Source organism: Selaginella moellendorffii, unplaced genomic scaffold, assembly GCF_000143415.4.
Source record: "Selaginella moellendorffii unplaced genomic scaffold, v1.0 SELMOscaffold_21, whole genome shotgun sequence".
In the NCBI taxonomy this organism is placed as follows: Eukaryota; Viridiplantae; Streptophyta; class Lycopodiopsida; order Selaginellales; family Selaginellaceae; genus Selaginella; species Selaginella moellendorffii.
In genome coordinates, this window is record NW_003314282.1 from 1,109,331 (window position 1) to 1,129,191 (window position 19,861).

Sequence of the window (19,861 nt, forward strand, 5' to 3'; positions counted from 1 at the left end):
CTAACACAATCGAGACTTGGCAAAAACGTGAGCAAAAGAAACAACAAAGCGTGAACTAAACGGCTTGTTTTACGTCGTGGATCCGTTTCCAACTAGTATACACCTATTCCAATTCACGTGCAGTGTTAATATCCTATCAAGGAAAACAGAAAAGCGTTCAAGAAACGAAAACGAGTGAAAACTCACGTACAAGCCAGAGCCATCGCGAAGCATTCCTGCGCATGTGCATCTCGTTTTTTAGCTATTGGCTGCTGTGCCAGCCTTTCGAGCACGGCGGGATCTCCAGGAACTCGTCAAACTCCTTCACATGAACATCACAGCAGGCCCACTAGCAAGAAAAAAACAAGACAGAAAAAAACGCGTCATAGGATTTGGAATGGATAGACTAGACAAACTGAAGAGAAGCTTACTCCTCTCGATCTGTCGTGAAAAACAGCTGGGCCCGGATGATAACTGCAAGCAGTTTCATGGTTCTCTCGCTCGGTGAATGCCTTTCCGCAGCCTTTATTCCTGCACGTCCGCTTTGCATCCAAGTCAATCACGTTGGGGAGGGCCGCCGGGGCTGCTTGCACCGATGATTGCGAAGCTTCTTTCGCAGCTGGTTTTTCCACGTCTTTGCTGGGGGCTGCCGCTGGTCCACACGATATCTTTGAGCCTGCGAAGAACAGATATTTTAATCTTAAGTTACGAGCATAAAGGACAAGTAAAGAGAGAAAAAAGATCAAAGCCATCGTCCGTGCGTGCGAATGAGCAAGACAAATGACAAAAGGTTTAAGGTTTGCTTACCGTGATCTGAACAGTAGAAACCTTGTTTGCATCTCAAGCAATTGGTGTTGCTGGCGTCTCCCTGTGGTAAAGTTTTGCTTGGCTTGGGAGCTGGCTTTGGTTTCTCTGATGTGTGCTTTCCGTGCGTACAGCTGATGGAACAAGGAGAAAATTTAGCCTCCAAAAAAAAAGAAGAACAAAAAAACAACGAACGAGAAAATGACCGCAGCAGAAATAAAAGAAAACAAAAAAGAAGAAAAACAAACACAAAAGAAGAAGGAAGAAGCAGGAGAAGGAAGTAGACGTACCCTGGAATGCTTAAGAACAAGCTAAAATCGTGACTCTGCTGTTTGCAGCAACTCCATTGTTTCCCACCGTCGTGAAACAGGGGCTGAAATCACCACAGCAATCCCAAACTGAAGAAATCAAGCACAGATTTGACAACACATACCGGCTGCTCGAAAAAATCCAGTTCCAGTTCCAATTTCATGCACAAGATCAAAATTGGAGGCAAAAATCTGTGAAAACGCGGGAAGAAAACCACAAACTTACGCCGGGATGGTAGCAGCAAGCCTTCTCATCGTCGTTTTGATCGGGAGAGAAGAGCGCGTCGCATCCAATCCGCTGGCATTGGACCTTCCCCATCGCTCCAGCTCCCACACACAAGCCCTAAAAATAATTAACATTACAAGTTTGGCTTATACTATCACATTCTATCAGCAAAGACTGACATAATGCGCCAGATTTCGGTTCTGGTCCGGAAGGGCATCGGTTCGAATCCACAGCATTTTTTATGGTTTTTGGTTCTCTATGGCTGTCTCTCCAGATGCCAATGGGAGTTTTCAAGTCCTTTGCGATTCATTCCAAGGTCATTGTTGTGAAATCTACAAGATGGTAGTGACCAGCCAAGCAGCGAGCCAGCATCGATAGAGCTCGAATTTTGGGGGCTAATAGCATCAAAACTCCAGCAATTTCCAAAGCTTTTTTCTTTGTGTGTGCTGTGAGCCCGATGGCAATGGGGATGTGAGTGTCAAGAGCGGTGAGAAGGTGCTCAGGAATGTGATGCACAAGAACAAGCTCGAGCTCTACAGTTTGTATGTGAGCTTATGAACAAAGTCAAGGGTGAAATTTGAAAAAAAAAATTCTTACTGAAGAGCAAGCTGATGAACTGTGGAGGAGGGGGTGGCAGCTGTGGAAATTGTATTGTGGAGATTTTAGAATGACAAGAGTTGGTAAGTGAAGTGAAGCAAGCCAGTGCTGAAAAGAAATATCTCAAACAGGTAAAAGAGAATTTCAAAGCAGACAAGTTGAATAATTTATTACTTAAAACTTTCATAAGCCTGGTACTTTGGAGGCTAGCTTGTCAAACAATTCTCAGAGATAAGTCTGATGCTGGCAAGGTAAGAAAGTATTCTTTTGCCAAGTCAATTTAATTTTTTGTTTTTCATTTTTTTATATACATTAATTAGCATTTTGTTAATCATCATTCCCCAACTCTATAGTCTACACATAGTCAACAAAATGTCTCAATAAGATAATGCTGATATTTATACTAATGATATAAAATATATAGTTATGGAGCCATTTGCACCTGCGCTTTATATAAAAATATTTAAAAACATGTATTTAATTTTTGTGACTGCTACATTTGCACTTAAGTAGTTTTTAGGTTGTTTTAAACTTTAAGTATGCATTTTTAAGCATTTTCATTCCCACTTGCATAGGTTTTTGTGGTAAAAATTTAACGTAAAACACTAGTGGCTTCGCATCTGACATACTTTAAAATGTCTTCAAAATAGCATTTGAACATGTTTTAAAATATTTTAAAATTTCAAATTCAAATCAAATTCAAATGCTAACCCTAAATTTCAATTTCAAATTTCAAATATTAAACTTGAACATAGCAATCACGCAATTCTACGACGGCGCAAACATAGGAAATTGGTTAAGTTCTCTCAAACCTTTTATGCATCTTCCAGCCCACGCAAATCTTCTTATGGTTCTCCCTCAGCCATGATAGGATCCTCATAATCTTCAAAAATCTTTGCTTTCTTCAAGGCTTGAATATGTCTCTCCCACGCCTTGATCTCGGCATTAATGTTTGTCTCACCAGCATCAATCAAGAAGTTGTGCAAGATGCAACAACCTTTGATGATGTTTGATAGATATTTCAGCTTGATCCTTTGTTTTTTATCCAAACATCTAAATTTCATTTTTAGGAGTCCAAATGCTTGTTCAATAACAATCCAGGCCAAATGGTGTTGCTGGTTGTATTCTACCTTAGTCACCGTCAATTGGGTGTAAGCAACCAAGAGAACGACTCGAGAGACAATCCATGGGGTTCAAATATAGAGGGAAAGGGCCTATGAATAAAAGTGCACCCCCTTTTCTAATCGGTTAAGGGTCTTGGGATATTTGGAGTTACATTTGGTATCAGAAGGGTCTCGGGTCCGACTCTGTTGGTTAGCTAAGGGAATCACACCACATGTTGATTAACATCTGGCTGGTCCAATTTGCTCCTGAAGGGTAGGGTGTCAAAAGAGCGGGGCTCTTGGGAGAGCAGGGCTCTTGGGAGAGCTGTGGCTCTCAACTTCCGTTCACAAGGGCGTGAACTTGCAGGGAAGTGTGATGGATTGTAAGCAATCAAAGGGAACTACTTGAGAGACAATCCATAGGATTCAAATATAAAGGGAAAGGGCCTATGAATAAGAGTGCACCCCCTTTTCCAATCAATTAAGGGTCTTGGGATAGTTAGAATTAAATAGTACTGGGCTGGGTGACTTCTCGGGAATCGGTTAAGGGTCTTGACATAGTTGGAGTTAAGCATCCTTGGGTTTGAATAGTACTGGGCTAGGTGACCTCTTGGGAAGTCCAAACTCAGGAGTTTACACTGCGAACCTGTTTCAAATGAATAATTAAAAAAAAAAACAGTCAACTTACCTAAGTGAGGGATCATCAAGTGCTGCTATAGTTGGTTGCCCTTGAGGAACTCTTGAGCATAGCTTGGAGTTCCAAAAAACCCTCACGTCATGAACACTCCCTAGGGAAAAAAAAAAACCAATTAGATGTATAGAAGAAAATAATTAAAAGTAATTACCTGGCAACCTGCATAGATACTCCAGAACCTTTTCTAAGCGTCGCAAACCCCCTGCAAGATCACTAAGTACTGCTGCTTTCGATCAAAGTAGCCCTCACCATCTGGGCCAATTGGTCAGATAATCTCGAAATGTGTAGAGTCAATCACCCTAGCCACATTAGGGAGACAGGTCTTGGTGATTTGTTGAAAATCTGCCACTACAGCTCTAACCTTTGCTGTTGTCTCCAAGAATTGAATCTTGTACCTAAGGCACTTGATGATTGCAACAGTTGTCTGCACCACAATGTCATGTGCAATGGCTTCCCCGATTCCAAACTTGTCAGACAGGTCAGAGTAGTCAGTGTTTTTGAACAAATTGTACAAGATGACCCCCATACGAACATCCACTAGCACCACTCTCCTAAACTTCGTATCCTACTTGCAAATTTCAACCTCTAGAATGCCACAAAGCCCGAAGAATGTCATCTTCTCCATCCTCAGCTTCCGCTTCCATCAACCAGGGTCATACAACTCCATGAAGAACTTGCTCCATATTGTCATACACCACAGCTTCACCCACCAGAGACCGATGTCAAATTGTTTGGACAAGACTGCTCAACAAAGCTTGTCTTCGTCCTCCTCCTCGTCCGGAAGAGTTTGTGCCACTAGGTCTTGTCATCAATGATGGATTGAAAAGCCTCCATGGCAAGAAACAAAACTTACAAAAGAAGTAAGATTACCTTGTTCCTCAACAAGGCATCGATGACTGCTGCCTGATTGTTGAAAGAACCACGTTCTTCCCCAGCATCTCTCTGGTTTTCCCTAGAAGCATCTTCTATTTTTTGAGGTTGAACTGTTGCAAGATCTTGAAAAAAAAAAATGGTTAGAAGAAATCTAGAATATCATAGCCTAAACATAGTTTAGTTTAATATTAATAATTAACGTCCCCCTAAAATCCCGAAAACAAGGTGGCTAACTCCTGGATGCAGCCCCATTCAAGAAGTTGGAGATGGAGCTTGCAAGGTTGGAAATGGCTCTAGTTAAAATTGTTGCAGCTGCAACCTTCTCCTTCTCGGCCAGGCTATTCTCCTTCATGCAAACAATGCTCTCTTTTTGCCATGCTAGATTCTGCTTATTTTGAGCAGCAACTAGAGCATTCCCCTCACCAAACAAAGTGTTCATGCTTTTCTCGGCCTTCTTCAGGTTCTTTTGCTTCCTTCAACTCCTTGGCACTTGTGTAGCATCTCCAAGAGGATCAACACCATCCGTGGGATCCTCCTTGTGAGATTCCTCCTACAGAGCATTTGAATTAACAAGAAACGTTGGAGATGTTGGTGCCTGCTTTGCCAGGAATTCATCCATGATGTTGAAGTACTCGAATAGGAACACCTTCAAGTTTAGCTTCACTGGCATAAGCCACTTTGCATCCTTGTGGCTCAAGCTGAAGTAATCAGGGTTCTCAGTTTTCCTCTAGAAATCGCAAACACACTTGTAGTCATTGCAAAGGTTGTTTCAGCGAGTCTAGCAAGCCTTCCAGTCCCACTGCATGCCAGCAACTTGCATCTTCTTTACAATCCTCTTCTAGCAAGCAGTTGTTTTCAATGTCATCTCCTTGCTGGCCTACACATCCCCAATCTTTCCAAGGTGATCTTCTTGTTTGAAATCAATGAGGGAAGCTATCTTATTGTCCCCCCAGTTTTTCCTGCATTTCTTCCTCACTTTCTTCACGACATAAACACTTGCCTCCCCTTCCTTGCAATCATTGCCCTCTTCTTCATCACCTCCATCATCTTCTTCCACCTCTTGTTCAACAGTAACATCGTCTTGCTCCTCTAAGTTATGAAACCACAACTGCATATATTGTTGTCTTGATGACTATTCCCGCTCCAAGTCACTTGCTTCGCCACCCTAAACCCAAAACCACTCTCCTAGAAACTCTGAGCTAAATTGGGGATGAAGCTTACCTCGTTGGTTGTTATAGAAGAGAATTTAGAGAACAATCAAATTCTAGAAGCTGTAGGGGGAGAGGCTCTAGCTCCCCGTGCTACAGCTCCCCCCACTCCAGCTTCAGGTCTGCCCTGATTAAGGCCAAGATCCGTGAGCTCGGCATCTCCACGGCCTCAACCCCGAGGCGGCCTGCCTCCTCAAGCGACAGTTGGGCCTGGTGCCGTCCTCCAGCCCTAGATGCTCCTCCACTGCAGTTGCTCCTCACTCCACGAGCAGCACCTCCACACTAGATGCTGCCGCCTTGAACCCACACATCTCCTTATCAAACCCTACAACTCCTCCTTCCTCAAAATCAGCTGCTCCTCCTTCCTCCATCGAATCCCCAACATGATCTAACCCTAGGGAGCCTACCTTGGTGATGCGGCTCCCCTGCCATCAATGCCTGAGCTCGTGGCAAGCAAAAAAACTGAAATACCCTAATCAGGGCATTGGAATCTTTAAGGAATCTTGGACATTCCTTTTAAAAATATTTTAAGATTAAAAGAACCCATCTTTTAAAATCGATTTATTTTTATCTGAATGTTTTAAAACGTGAAAACATTGTGTTAAAGTTAGCACTTTCAATGAAAATGTTTTTAAAAAATATCCTAAATTTTAATGTAAAGTAATTTACTTTATTTTAAAACATAGTGCAAATGTATTTTTCACTTAAATTTAACACATTTTAAGAATAAAGAGCAAGTGCAAATGCCTCCAAATTATCTATGTTTAAGAGATGAAATCAAAATATAAAGTTTGCAAGCTTGTCACAAACCACATCAATAGCTGGATCACATTATGTTATAATGGTGATCTAGAGATTCAGGAGAACCTGCTAAAAAAAGTGTCTTATATTGGGATTGAAAAGTTCATATGGGATGCATATAATTATATCCTTTTTTTAATGCAGGATTTAACATTTGACATTATTTCTTGCAGAAGCATAGCAGCCTCTTGAGAGGACAATTTACCTGTCCAGCCAGAACTAACTAGATTTCTCTAGCAAGCTTGTTTCCCTAGCACTTTGCTTGCTGTAGGTCATCTAGAGGAGTAAACTTCTCTTCAGAGAGAAACCATCTGTAATTTTGGTCAGAATATTCAAATTGTTATGCCGTGGTGGAGCAGGAAGTCAAACACGTGCTTGAGGATGGCCGGCCAGTTTGAGACTATCAAACTCGAAAGCATGGCACTCAATAGCACGAGCGTGACGGCGCTTCTGCCGCGTGAAGGCGATATTGCTCGAAAGTGGTGGGACTTGTTCATCGCGTTAGTGGTACTCCCTGTTAGAATCTCTTTCGTGCTTTAGTAAATGGTTGACTCTCGTTTTCTTTCCTAGCGATCAATCACAGTGATGCGAAAGATACTAGAGCTTACCTGGGTGCTTCTCCTCGAGCTCCGTCGCCGCGTCTTTGAGCTTCTGTGCTTTCTCCGCAGCTCGAGAGGCTGCGTCGGCCGCGGCCTTGACGTCGGGTTCTCCACCGGCGTTTGTCTTCGGCTTGGTTGGATCCGCAGCGCTGTCAATGACGGTGCCGATGTCCGAACGCATAGAGTCCGTTGTGCCTTTTACCTATGCTTCCAACAGTTGAAACTTAAAATGCTTGGAAGGTTGGAGCAAAGCAAATGAGCGTGCTCACCTTGTCCCTGAGTTCTTCTCTTCGGTCTTCTGGGATCGACTCGTCCTCGATAACTTCTTCCACTTTCTCTAGTCCTTCTGCAATGCCGCTCACTGTTAGTGCTGCGTCGTCTAATTGATCCGTGCAGTAGTGCACAATAGCATGTAACAGTAAGAAACCAACGTTAATACCTTCCACTATTTCCATAATCTGTTGCTCCTTTTTTATAAATCCCAGGATGAGGGCTGGAAGTCTTATCAGAAAAGCCAACACATCCAAGCTGCAGAATTGGTTAAATAAAAGAGCACACAAAATGACAATTCTCACATATTCGAGGAGAAAAAGGACTTCGAAACTGGGCCATCTGGATCGTTACTGTTTCGTCACAATTCACGAGAATTTGTTTTCGCAGAGGAAAAGATCCGAAAGCTTACCTCGCTCTGGCGATGATATTGGAGCGCCTTGCGGAGGAGAAGCGAAAGATTTGTTCCGCCGGGAAGGATGAGTAGAGCTTCAGAGCCAAATCCTGTTGCCTTCTCGTAGAAATTCTGGATCCCGCACTCGCGCTCAAGTGATTGTTGATTGATAGAACCTGGTAGCCGCGTCGTTCTGCCAGAGGATTGAAACGTAGTCCTGGAAAAGCGATATCAGAAGCCGTAGCCATTCTTGAATCCAGATCCAAGCTGCTCGATCTCCGTTTAAGAAGCCCTCGAATCGAAACTTCAAAGTCAGCACTTTCCGAAGCCACCTAATACAATCGAGACTTGGTAAAACGTGAGCAAAAGAAACAACAAAGAGTGGACTAAACGACGGCTTGTTTTACGCCGTATACACCTGTTCCAATTCACGCGCAGTGTCAATATCCTATCAACCAAAACAGAAAAGCGTTAAAGAAACGAAAACAAGTGAAAACTTACGTACAAGTCAGAGCCATCGCGAAGCATTCCTCCGCAAGAGCATTTCATTTTTTTAGCTATTTTCCTGAGATCTCCAGGAACTCGTCAAACTCCTTGACATGAACATCACAGCAGGCCCACTAGCAAGAAAAAAACTAGAAAAAGAACACGTCATACGATTTAGAATGGATAGCCTAGATAAACTGAAGAGAAGCTTACTCCTCTCGACCTGTCGTGAAAAACAGCTATCATCCTGCAAGCAGTTTCATGGTTCTCTCGCTCGGTGAATGCCTTTCCGCAGCCTTTATTCCTGCACGTCCGCTTTGCATCCAAGTCAATCACGTTGGGGAGGGCCGCCGGGGCTGCTTGCACCGATGATTGCGAAGCTTCTTTCGCAGCTGGTTTTTAATCGTTGAGTTGCGATATCTTTGAGCCTGCGAAGAACAGATATTTTAATCTTAAGTTACGAGCATAAAGGAAAAGTAAAGAGAGAAAAAAGATCAAAGCCATCTTCCGTGCGTGCGAATGAGCAAGACAAATGACAAAAGGTTTAAGGTTTGGTTACCGTGATCTGAACAGTAGAAACCTTGTTTGCATCTCAAGCAATTGGTGTTGCTGACGTGTCTCCCTGTGGTAAAGTTTTGCTTGGCTTGGGAGCTGGTTTTGGTTTCTCTGATGTGTGCTTTTCGTGCGTACAGCTGATGGAACAAGGAGAAAATTTAGCCTCCAAAAAAAAAGAACAGCAAAAAAACAATGAACGAGAAAATGACCGCATAAGAAAACAAAAAAGAAGAAAAGCAAACACAAAAGAAGAAGGAAGAAGCAGGAGAAGGAAGTAGACGTACCCTGGAATGCTTAAGAACAAGCTAAAATCGTGACTCTGCTGTTTGCAGCAGCTCCATTGTTTCCCACCGTCGTGAAACAGGGGCTGAAATCACCACAGCAATCCCAAACTGAAGAAATCAAGCACAGATTTGACAACACATACCGGCTGCTCGAAAAAATCCAGTTCCAGTTCTAATTTCATGCACAAGATCAAAATTGGAGGCAAAAATCTGTGAAAACGCGGGAAGAAAACCACAAACTTACGCCGGGATGGCAGCAGAAAGCGTTCTCATCGTCGTTTTGATCGGGAGAGAAGAGCGCGTCGCATCCAATCCGCTGGCATTGGGCCTTCCCCATCGCTCCTGCTCCTACACACAAGCCCTAAAAATAATTAACGTTACAAGTTTGGCTTACACTTTCACATTCTATCAGCAAAGACTGACATAATGCGCCAAATTTCGGTTCTGGTGTCGGTTTGATGAAACGTGTATGTATTATTCCCCAATGCCCCTTAGGGGCTAAAACAACAGCGAGAACGCACTCTCTAGCGAGACTACGAGCATGGATGCTCAGCGTTGCTCATGGGCCATCCACCTCCCAAGTGACTCCACCACGAAACTAGAAGCCACAAACCGCCACAGAGCCCTCCACCACCAACCTGCCTTCGGTGCCAAGACGAAAGGGCATCGGTTCAAATCCCACTGTCCCACGGCTTTTTTTATGGTTTTTGCTTCTCTATGGCTGTCTCTCCAGATGCCAATGGGAGTTTTCAAGTCCTTTGCGATTCATTCCAAGGTCATTGTTCTGAAATTTACAAGATGGTAGTGACCAGCCAAGCAGCGAGCCAGCATCGATAGAGCTCGAATTTTGGGGGCTAATAGCATCAAAACTCCAGCAATTTCCAAAGCTTTTTTCTTTGTGCCCGATGGCAATGGGGATGTGAGTGTCAAGAGCGGTGAGAAGGTGCTCAGGAAAAGAACAAGCTCAAGCTCTACAGATTTTATGTGAGCTTATGAACAAAGTCAAGGGTGAAATTTGAATTTTTTTTTCTTACTGAAGAGCAAGCTGATGAATTGTGGAAGAGGGGGTGGCAGCTGTGGAAATTGTATTGTGGAGATTTTAGAATGACAAGAGTTGCTCAGTCAAGCCAACTAGTGCTGAAAAGAAATAAACAGGTAAAAAAGAATTCAAAGCAGACAAGATGAATAATGTATTACTTAAAATTTTCATAAACCTTGTACTTTGGAGGCTAGCTTGTCAAACAATTGTCAAAGATAAGTCTGATGCTGGCAAGGTAAGAAAGTATCTTTTTGCCAAGTCAATTTGATCTTTTGTTTTTCTTTTTTCTTTTCTACACATGGTTGTTCAGAGATTACCATAGAAGAAAAAATCTTTCTATACCTGCACATAAATTAATTATTAACTCCAATGTTTTTTCAAAAGTTCTCTTTTACTTTGTATTTGGTAGTAGCAAGAGTGAAAGGTTTTCCTTCTAATGAGCTTGCTAGAACAACTCTATAATCTGTAAGTCAGTAATGTGAAAATTAAAGAAGTTTGAGAGAAAAAACATACATTAATTAGCATTTTGTTGATCATCATGAAGTTGACTCCCCAACTCTATAGTCAACAAAATGTGATCTTCCCAAGTCTCAATAAGTCAATTCTGATATATGATATAAAATATATAGTAAAACCATTTACAATAAATGTTTTTTGATAGATATATATTGTAAATGTTATCTATATTCAAGAGACGAAATCAAAATATAAAGTTTGCAAGCTTATCACGAACCACATCAATAGCTGGATCACATTATGTTATAATGGTGATCTAGAGATTCAGGGTAGAACCTGGTAAAAAAAATGTCTTATATTGGGATTGAAAAGTGGGATGTTAATGCAGGATTTAACATTTGACATTATTTCTTGCAGAAGCATAGCAACCTCTTGAGAGGACAATTTACCTGTCCAGCCAGAAATAACTAGATTTCTCTAGCAAGCTTGTGTCCCTAGCACTTTGCTTGCTGCACTAGGTATAAAGAGTACATCTAGAGGAGTAAGCTTCTCTTCAGTTCGTCTAGTCTATCCAGTAAGAGGAGAAACCATCTGTAATTTTGGTCAGAATATTCAAATTGTTATGCTGTGGTGGAGCAGGAAGTCAAACACGTGCTTGAGGATGGCCGGCCAGTTTGAGACTATCAAACTCGAAAGCATGGCACTCAATAGCACGAGCGTGACGGCATTTCTGCCGCGTCAAGACGATATTGCTCGAAAGTGGTGGGACTTGTTCATCGCGTTAGTGGTACTCCCTGTTAGAATCTCTTTCGTGCCTTAGTAAATGGTTGAATCTCGTTTTCTTTCCGATCAATCACAGTGATGCGAAAGATACTAGAGCTTACCTGTGTGCTTCTCCTCGAGCTCCATCGCCGCGTCTTTGAGCTTCTGTGCTTCCTCCGCAGCTCGAGAGGTTATGTCGGCTGCAGCCTTGAGCTTCTGTGCTTCCTCCGCAGCTCGAGAGGTTATGTCGGCTGCAGCCTTGACGTCCGGTTCGATGACGGTGCCGATGTCCGAACGCATAGAGTCCGTTGTGGCTTTTACCTATGCTTCCAACAGTTGAAACTTAAAATGCTTGGAAGGTTGGAGCAAAGCAAATGAGCGTGCTCACCTTGTCCCTGAGTTTTTCTCTTGTTGCGTCTTCTGGGATCGACTCGGCCACTTCCTCGAAAAATTCTTCCACTTTCTCTGTTACTTCTGCAATGCCGCTCACTGTTAGTGCTGCGTCGTCTAATTGATCCGTGCAGTAGTGCACAATAGCATGTAACAATAAGAAAGCAACGTTAATACCTTCCACTTTATGGATAATCTGTCGCTCCTTTTCTATAATTCCCAGGATGAGGGCCGGAATTCTTATCAGAAAAGCCGACACATCCGATCTGCAGAATTGGTTAAATAAAAGAGACACAAAATGACAATTCTCACATATTCAAGGAGAAAAAGGACTTCGAAACTGGGCCATCTGTATCGTTACTGTTTCGTCACAATTCACGAGAATTTGTTTTCGTAGTGGAAAGATCCGAAAGCTTACCTCGATCTGGCGATGATATTGGAGCGCCTTGCGGAAGAGAAGCGAATGATTTGTTCCGCCGGGAAGGATGAGTAGAGCTTCAGAGCAACCAAATCCTGTTGCCTTCTCGTAGAAATTCTGGATCCCGTACTCGCGCTCAAGTGATTGTTGATTGATAGAACCTGGTAGCCGCGTCGTTCTGCCAGAGGATTGAAATGCAATCCTGGAAAAGCGATATCAGAAACCGTCCATTCTTGAATCCAGATCCAAGCAGTGCGATCTCCCTTTAAGAAGCCCTCGAATCGAAACTTCAAAGTCAGCACTTTCCTAAGCTTCCTAACACAATCGAGACTTGGTAAAACGTGAGTAAAAGAAACAACAAAGAGTGGTTTGTTTTACGTCGCGGATCTGCGGGATCTTCAGGAACTCGTCAAACTCCTTCACATGAACATTACAGCAGGCCCACTAGCAAGAAAAAAACTCTTAGGGAGCTATCTGTGTGAACTTGGCCAGCCTTGTCCAAGGCGTGGACATATTTAGAGATCCTGGGCATTCTCAGTGTCTTTCACCTGCTGTTCTGCCATCTTAGCAACATTGCAAAGATGAAAATGTGAAGTTTCCGCACATTTCTTCACCATTTCCATGGCACAAACCCAATTTGCTATGGGAGCTTTCCAACTTGATCGTAATGCAAATTAAGCTAAGCAGTGCTAGTACAATGTTAATCCAATGCTGCAATTTAGTGGAAGTCAAGAAGATCTTCAAGAGGATGGAGACGTGTAATTGAGCCAAATCTATGAAGGTGTTTAATCAAATGTTTCTAAATAGTTTAGATGTTTAATTGAAGATCATAAATTACATGAATATAAATTATATTTTACATTTTATTTTGGACGGAAGCTAAGAACTATAATTCTCATGAGAGCCCCACCCAATTGAAAAAAGTGGTACACTTTTATTTATAGATTTTTTCTTTTTATATTTGAACTTTTATGAATTATTTCTTAAGTCATTCTCTTTAATTGTTTACACAAATTTTTTAACACTTCCCCACTCTAACTTTTAACTCCTGAATATTTATATCATTATCATTGGGTATAGCTTTTTGTAGTCATATTAGTTAGCACTTTCGGCTTTCAGTCTCAGTTTAGAACTTAATTTTGGACTTAATTTTGAATTCTTTATTTTGGATTTAGTTTCAGATTTGATTTTAAATTTGATTTTGGACCCAATCTTGGATTTGATTTCAGACTTAGTCTTGGATTCAATTTTTTATATTTCCATGTGTCACAACACTACTCACATGTTAATCATTTTTTTGCCCCTTTTGTTTATCAATCACTATGTACAATCAATCATCCAACCTTTAAAAAGGATGCATTTACTAAATTCAAAGTTGATGTAGGCTTGTCCATATCCTCAGTGATTTATGGTAACTTTGTCAAATCATGTAGCCCTCATGCCAATTAATTCATTAGACTTCCACTCTATATGGCACATCTTCAGCTTTAGTTTATTTTGGAACTTAGGGATTATGCACTGAAAAATAAAGCAAACATGATGGTCATGCTTTTCTTGAGTTTCAGCTTATCGAAAGGAGTAAGCTTCTCTTTAATTTGTCTAATTTATCCGTTCTTTTTCTAGCAACACGCTCAGTATCTCCGCTGGACCATCAGCATGAACTTGTCATACTCAGCACACCAACAGGTACTTCCTGAAATCGAGCAACATTCCACAGCAAGCACGTCTTGAGATCGTTAAGCAGAGCAGACCTGACTTCTGAGTCTTGATTCCTGAGCTTTTGGCTGCTACATTCATCCAGATGAGACTTCTCTGGAAGTCTTTGAAAGCCTCGGCCAGCGGGGGGCGTGTACAAGTTCACGGACAAGGAGCGCACAAAGATGCTTCTTGTTGATCAAGACGAGCTTCAAAATTACTACAGTGTGCCCGAGTTCCCCAAGGTGAGATCCAGGTGGATCTTAGGGCGCTTTAGACGTCAAGAAGCTTCCAAACCTTCAAAAAGCTGGAGTTCAGAATGCCGTATGGACGACTGATGTTGGCGATCATCAATTTCGTATAGTGCTAGATGGAAGATCTTCTCCATGTGGAAAAGCTTTTCTGTGTAGCGCTGCTGCCTTGACTTTGGAGCCGCTTCGTCTTTGCAGCTCTTCTTCGCCTCACTATCCTCGTCACTGATGTTGGAGGCTTCGGCAATGATCTGGTCCTCGTCTTTGCTCTTGACATATTCCTTTATTCCACAAGCTTGCAAATCCTTCCCGGGACCAGGAGATCAGCATAGGCAACAGTATCACAGCATGGCATCTCATCATACTTCGAGAAAGTGATTTGGAAGAAAAGGTGAACGGGTGCTTACGATCCAAACGTGATTAAGCTGAACTCATACCTGGAGATGTTCTTAAAGGCGCTGGCCCTGGCATCAAAGCCTGACTTGACTTCCCAGGAGCAAGATCACAATGAAAGCAGCACTCAACCTCTTCTCGCCTTGAGCAGCTACACCGACGACCAAGGCCGCCGCGACTTGAGGCTCTACGTTGGTTTCGGCTATCGAATTGCCCCTTTACTTCAATCATGCCCTGCATGCTTGCTGAGACGTCAATCGTGGTTGACGCTTAAACTTTACATGCTGCCTGAAAAGAAGAAAGTGAGCAGTACTCAATCTTACTGCATACAAGGTCATAAGCACTCGTTGGCAAAAGAAATCAGCCGAGCACCTAGTCTTTCGTAGGATCTCAAGCGAGTGACAAAGAACTCTACGTTGAAAACGCAAACAATAAACAATAAGAGGCTGACCAGGGACAAAGAAAATGAGAGAGTGACTTACAAAACCAATTCCAGAGATCAGTTGATGTAGCAAAGGCAGTCCGATGCAAATCCTTCCCCGGACCAGAAGATTAGCATCATCCAAACGTAGGCAATTGAAGCCACGGCCGTCTTGGCCGTTTGTGTAGCTGCTAGTAGCGAGAAGAGATCATACACTGCTTACTTTGTGATGTCTGTTACCTAGGACGCAAACTTCTCCCCTTGCTCCTGAAAAGTCAAGCTCTCAAGAACTTTGACATCCAGCCCCTTTGAGAACTTCTCCAAGTGTGAGTTCAGCTCGCTCACGTTTGGATCGTGAACACTCGTTTGCCTTCTCATACTCTAGTGTCCATTTCCGCTTTATCCTCGTGCCATTGTACAGTGAGAAGACTAAAGGAAAGGAAAGAAGGAACAAGAGAAACTTACATTGCAGTCAAAGTGTGACTTTTCCACCAGAGAGCTCCCATTAATGTGTAGAACCAGCTTCTCGCTTCTCTTTGGTTCGTCCATTGGCAACGAGTAGCCAGAAAATAAAATCCCTGCGTCCCTGGGAGACATTTAAATAAAATTTGGTCACTCACGAAGTTCGTCAAGCTTACTCTTTCAGTCGGGTCACAGTCCCACTTCCTTGTCGTGGGGTAGAAGACCATGGTCTTCCTTCACACGTTAAAAGCCTGAAAGAAGAAAGTGAGCCAGTAGTAATCCACTCAATCGTACCGCTTCATATAAATACTGCTGGTCGGTAAAAGAAATCAGATGATGAGGAGGTCGAAAATCCAGTGCCAGTCGGATCGGTGGCAGTGCTAGCCACGAGCACGCTCAGATTTTTCCATTTCCTTGCAAAGTGGATGTTTACCAAATCTTCGTGGTCACAGCTCGCGCAATGGGTCTCGACTTTCACTGCTGCCCTCTACGGGATCTCTGCGTCTGATCATGAGCTCCATAGCCAAGGTGATTAAAGTTAGTGGATCTCTCTTTCTTTACGGCACAGCGGCAGAAGCCTCCCCGATTTTCGCACAAGAGTTTGCCCGGGATGTGCACGGAGCTTTCACAGCGTTGGTCTACACTTACAGGGCGTTCCTTTTGCGGAGAGGACTGCTTTCGTTTCACCACTGCTCAGGACCATGCTATCCCGAGTTTTGGAGGTATGTCTGTTCGTGGAGGTCGGCTTTACCATCCTTATCTTTTTGAGTCCCTTCTGTAATAGACCCTCCTGCAATACAGAAACATATCTAAGTATGAATGAGTGGAGATTTGTCGAAAATAAGCACCTTCTCACCGCTTATGTGGGTCTTCTATAGCTTGTTTGAAGAGCATCACATAACAAATACAAATCTATAAGAAAGAGTCCTTTAAAGGGATCATCTTTGTCGGCTTGATTATTACTATCACATTTTCTGATGTATTGATTATAAACAACATGAAAATCAGGGAAGGTGGTATATGGACTTCAGGTGATATTGCAAAACTTCCTAGACTCTTTGAAGTTGAAACTCTTTTTGAATTGATTTTTCCAGTTTTACCAACTTGCTTCATCTAAACTTTTAGGGCTATCTAGATTTGATAAAGTTATAGCCTTATGGTTATGTGTAAGATAGTTATAAAGGGCAAAGGTAAGGTAATCTCAGAGTAATATTTATGAGAATAGTTATTATCCAAAGGTATATTCAAATGAGTTAACATTATAACTATATAAGAATAATCCTATGACTCTAAGAGTCCCTTTTTTTCACATGATCAATTATAGTTATTACCATAACTACATTAAAGCCAATTTTTTAAATTTATGTTTTGCATCTTCATTTATTTAAGGAAAATCTTTTATAGTTCCTAAGTGTAGCACATAGTTTTCATTAGTGATTTACTATAGGATAATCATGAAGTGAAACTTATCTATATGCCATGTGTCACATGCTACATATCCAAGGAGAGTGGAGTGGAACTTAAATTTTAAAGCTTTGGGCCATTGAATGAAGGAATGGAACCAAACTCCTAAGTATGGAATTAAGGAGTGAAAGTACTAGAGTATGGAGCAACTCTTGCATGTATAGTCCAAGAAGCGAAAAGACAGAAATACAGAGTGACTTAGAATAGTTTTAAAGCATCCAACATCTAAATGTCAAGATCAGCACATAAAATTGAGTTAAACAGAATTTAATATTATTTTAGCATACCAGTGGTCTAATATGAAGATATAAATATGGACTGGTGTTAGATTCTGAATTTGGACATAGGATGAACACCATTATATTCAAGACAATCTCTACATTCTATAAATATCCTAACATAAAAGGCATGATAGCAAGGGTGTTTTGTAGACATAGTAAATTATCATTTAACGAATATTAACGGACTAATTTCAATATTGTGGGGGTTCTTAACATAGTTTCTCATCATCGTATCAAGTATGCTTAATTAATAACAACTTAGGATTTCCTTCCTTAGTGTCATTCCAGTCTAAGTGCACATATTGCCTTGGACTCCCTTTATATAAGGCTCATTTAGCTTCTGAAAGTTATTGTACATAAAGGAGGGGAGAATGATATAAACCACAAAAATATTTTAAAAATATTCTATACCCTATGGGATTTAACACCTTTATATGCCACATAGACTCTCATGTTATAGAGAATGTATATCTCTAACAATCCCTTCCTCCCATATCTCAAGTTTATTGGCATACATGTGATTTAAAGAGGCAATCAATCTTATGAAGAGAAAATGCCATATGTGACAACCAAAGCATTGTAAGCCCAGCCATGGGTGTCATAGAAAGCTGGTCCAAAGATCAATGAAACAACACATGCAATGACATAAAAAATGGGTTTAGCAATCAGCCTCATGAATTTCGGTAGCAACTCCCTAGTGGCGATGAGCTGAGCAAGAGATGCTGTATACTAGAGCCGCCAAGGTCACGCTCCAGCCACAGAAAGCCGACCACTCCACCATGCTGAAGATCCACTTTTCAGTGGTTTGAGAAAGCTGAATAATGCTGAGCACAATATCGCGAGGCATCCTGGTGGCGGAGCTGGAGCTTGGCCCGCTGAAGCTGGTGGTGGAGGAGGATACTTGAAAGTGATGAAGAGAACCGGGATGCTCACTAAGAAAGACGCGACACTAGAGCCGATCCCGATCCAAAACCCGCTTGCCGTTGGCCATGCTGATGCCGATGCCAGACTTGCCGCAGAGAGATTCTGCTCGAAGATAAATCTGCGCTGCAGGAGCATTGAATTACAGGAGGCAACCACACCAATTTAGGCCACCACCCTACAGCAAAATTTCACAGACAACAGAGAAATCATCTGTAATTGATTTTCAAAATAGAAAGAATATTCACATTGTTATGCTTTGAAGTCAACACGAGGGCCGGCCAAGACTATCAAACTCGAAAGCATGGCACTCAATAGCACGGGCGTTTCTGTTGCGTGAAGGAGACCACGATATTGCTCAAAAGTGGTGGGACTTGTTCATCGTGTTGGTGTTAGCATCTCTTTCGTGCTTTAGTAAATGTCAAGGACGTCCGTCAAACCTCTTGCAGGCAGGGGTCCTCCCCACTTGTAGTGGGTGGCGGTCATAGTTGCTGCTGTTCTTCTTGGTGCTGGACCAAGTTGGCTGTCTGGGAAAGTGTAGGGCTTGGGGACTTTGGTGGTGCTCTGGAGGGTCTTGCAATATTCCGTTTGGTTGGCATTTCACGATCACTGTCCTCCACCTTCCATTGGGGATGTTGTGGCGTGGATATGTGGGAGAGTTCTGGTGACGGAATCCTTACCATATCTGTTGTTGCGCTTCTTGATGATGGATTTGGTTCCTTCTTGGCGCGGGATGGTGTGGTCGCCCCCTCACGGATGTTGTTTCCCTTGTCTCTCGGACTCTCGGAGAGTGCATGCGCTCTAGCCTTGAGCCGGCAAAAGATCAAGTACGAGATTCCTGGAGGTACAAGCTTTGTTCGAGAATCATGGTTTTCTTTCCTGCCACTGGTCCAATATCTTTGAGCCTGCGGAGAACAGATATTTTAATTAGCATAAAGGATAAGAAAAGAGCGAAAAAGATCAGAGCCATCATGCGAATGAGCAAGAGGTTTAAGGTTTGCGCTCCGTGATCTGCACAGTAGAAACCTTGTTTGCATCTCAAGCATGCCGGCGTCTCCCTGGGTAAAGTTTTGCTTGGCTTGGGAGCTGGCTTTGGTTTCTCTGATGTGTGCTTTCCGTGCGTACAGCTGATGGAGGAAGGAGAAAATGTAACCTCCAAAATGAAAGGACCAAAAACAACGAACGAAAAAATGACCGCAGCAGAAATAAAAGAAAAGAAGAGAAAAACAAACACAAAAAGAAGAAGGAAGAAGGAGGAGAAGGAAGTAGACGTACCCTGGAATGCTTAAGAACAAGCTAAAATCGTGACTCTGCTGTTTGCAGGAGCTCCATTGTTTCCCACCGTCGTGAAACAGGGGCTGAAATCAGAAGAAATCAAGCACGGATTGACAGCTCGAAAAACTCCAGGTCCAGTTCCAATTCCATGCACAAGATAGAATTGGAGGCAAAAATCTGTGAAAACGCGGGAAAGAACCACAAAATTACGGCGGGATGGTAGCAGCAAGCGTTTTCATCGTCGTTTTGATCGGGAGAGAAGAGCTTCGCATCCAATCCGCTGGCATTGGCTAAACATAATTTCAATTATTAAAAAACTTGTGTTTAGCTTTGCGATTGGTGGTTAAACTTACACACTCTACCAGCAAAGGTTGACATGGCCGAGTTGGTCTAAGGCGCCAGATTAAGGTTCTGGTCCGAAAGGGCGTGGGTTCGAATCCCACTGTCAACAG

General features: G+C 42.5%; 2 protein-coding genes, 1 long non-coding RNA gene and 1 other non-coding gene across 8 annotated transcripts; 1 reads left to right on the plus strand and 3 right to left on the minus strand.

Moving 5' to 3' along the window:
- Positions 1–51: 51 nt before the first annotated feature.
- On the minus strand, positions 52–1,436 carry LOC9637927 (cysteine and histidine-rich domain-containing protein RAR1). Of its 4 annotated transcripts, none has more exons than XR_002992755.1 (7): positions 1,318–1,436; positions 1,217–1,219; positions 1,074–1,156; positions 787–917; positions 411–655; positions 191–328; positions 52–103 (listed from the first exon to the last, which is right to left on the minus strand). XR_002992755.1 is itself a non-coding variant. In XM_024678195.1 (6 exons), exons 1-6 carry the CDS (start codon positions 1,408–1,410, stop codon positions 242–244), a joined length of 642 nt encoding a protein of 213 aa, XP_024533963.1. In that variant the 5' UTR covers positions 1,411–1,436; the 3' UTR covers positions 137–241. The 4 variants fall into 4 exon arrangements, 1 of the variants encoding a protein (XP_024533963.1); XR_002992753.1 differs by having other exon boundaries at positions 52–133; XR_002992754.1 differs by having other exon boundaries at positions 52–133; positions 187–328.
- A 5,270-nt stretch (positions 1,437–6,706) lies between these two features.
- LOC9641650 lies at positions 6,707–9,524 on the minus strand. 2 transcript variants are annotated; one of them, XM_024678193.1, is made up of 12 exons: positions 9,426–9,524; positions 9,325–9,353; positions 9,182–9,264; positions 8,902–9,034; positions 8,556–8,770; positions 8,362–8,491; positions 7,875–8,304; positions 7,768–7,815; positions 7,632–7,720; positions 7,462–7,538; positions 7,202–7,394; positions 6,707–7,107 (listed from the first exon to the last, which is right to left on the minus strand). In XM_024678193.1, the coding sequence occupies exons 7-12, from the start codon at positions 8,102–8,104 to the stop codon at positions 6,926–6,928; spliced, it is 819 nt and encodes a 272-aa protein (XP_024533961.1). In that variant the 5' UTR covers positions 8,105–8,304; positions 8,362–8,491; positions 8,556–8,770; positions 8,902–9,034; positions 9,182–9,264; positions 9,325–9,353; positions 9,426–9,524; the 3' UTR covers positions 6,707–6,925. The 2 variants fall into 2 exon arrangements, with proteins under 2 accessions (XP_024533961.1, XP_024533960.1); XM_024678192.1 differs by having other exon boundaries at positions 6,707–7,119.
- Positions 9,525–11,214: 1,690 nt separating this feature from the next.
- Positions 11,215–11,625, minus strand: LOC112347421. Its single transcript, XR_002992756.1, has 2 exons — positions 11,561–11,625; positions 11,215–11,482 (listed from the first exon to the last, which is right to left on the minus strand). It is a non-coding gene; the product is annotated as an uncharacterized LOC112347421 (long non-coding RNA).
- An 8,154-nt stretch (positions 11,626–19,779) lies between these two features.
- On the plus strand, positions 19,780–19,860 carry TRNAL-AAG. Its single transcript has one exon. It is a non-coding gene; the product is annotated as a tRNA-Leu (tRNA).
- The last annotated feature ends 1 nt before the right edge of the window (position 19,861 follows it).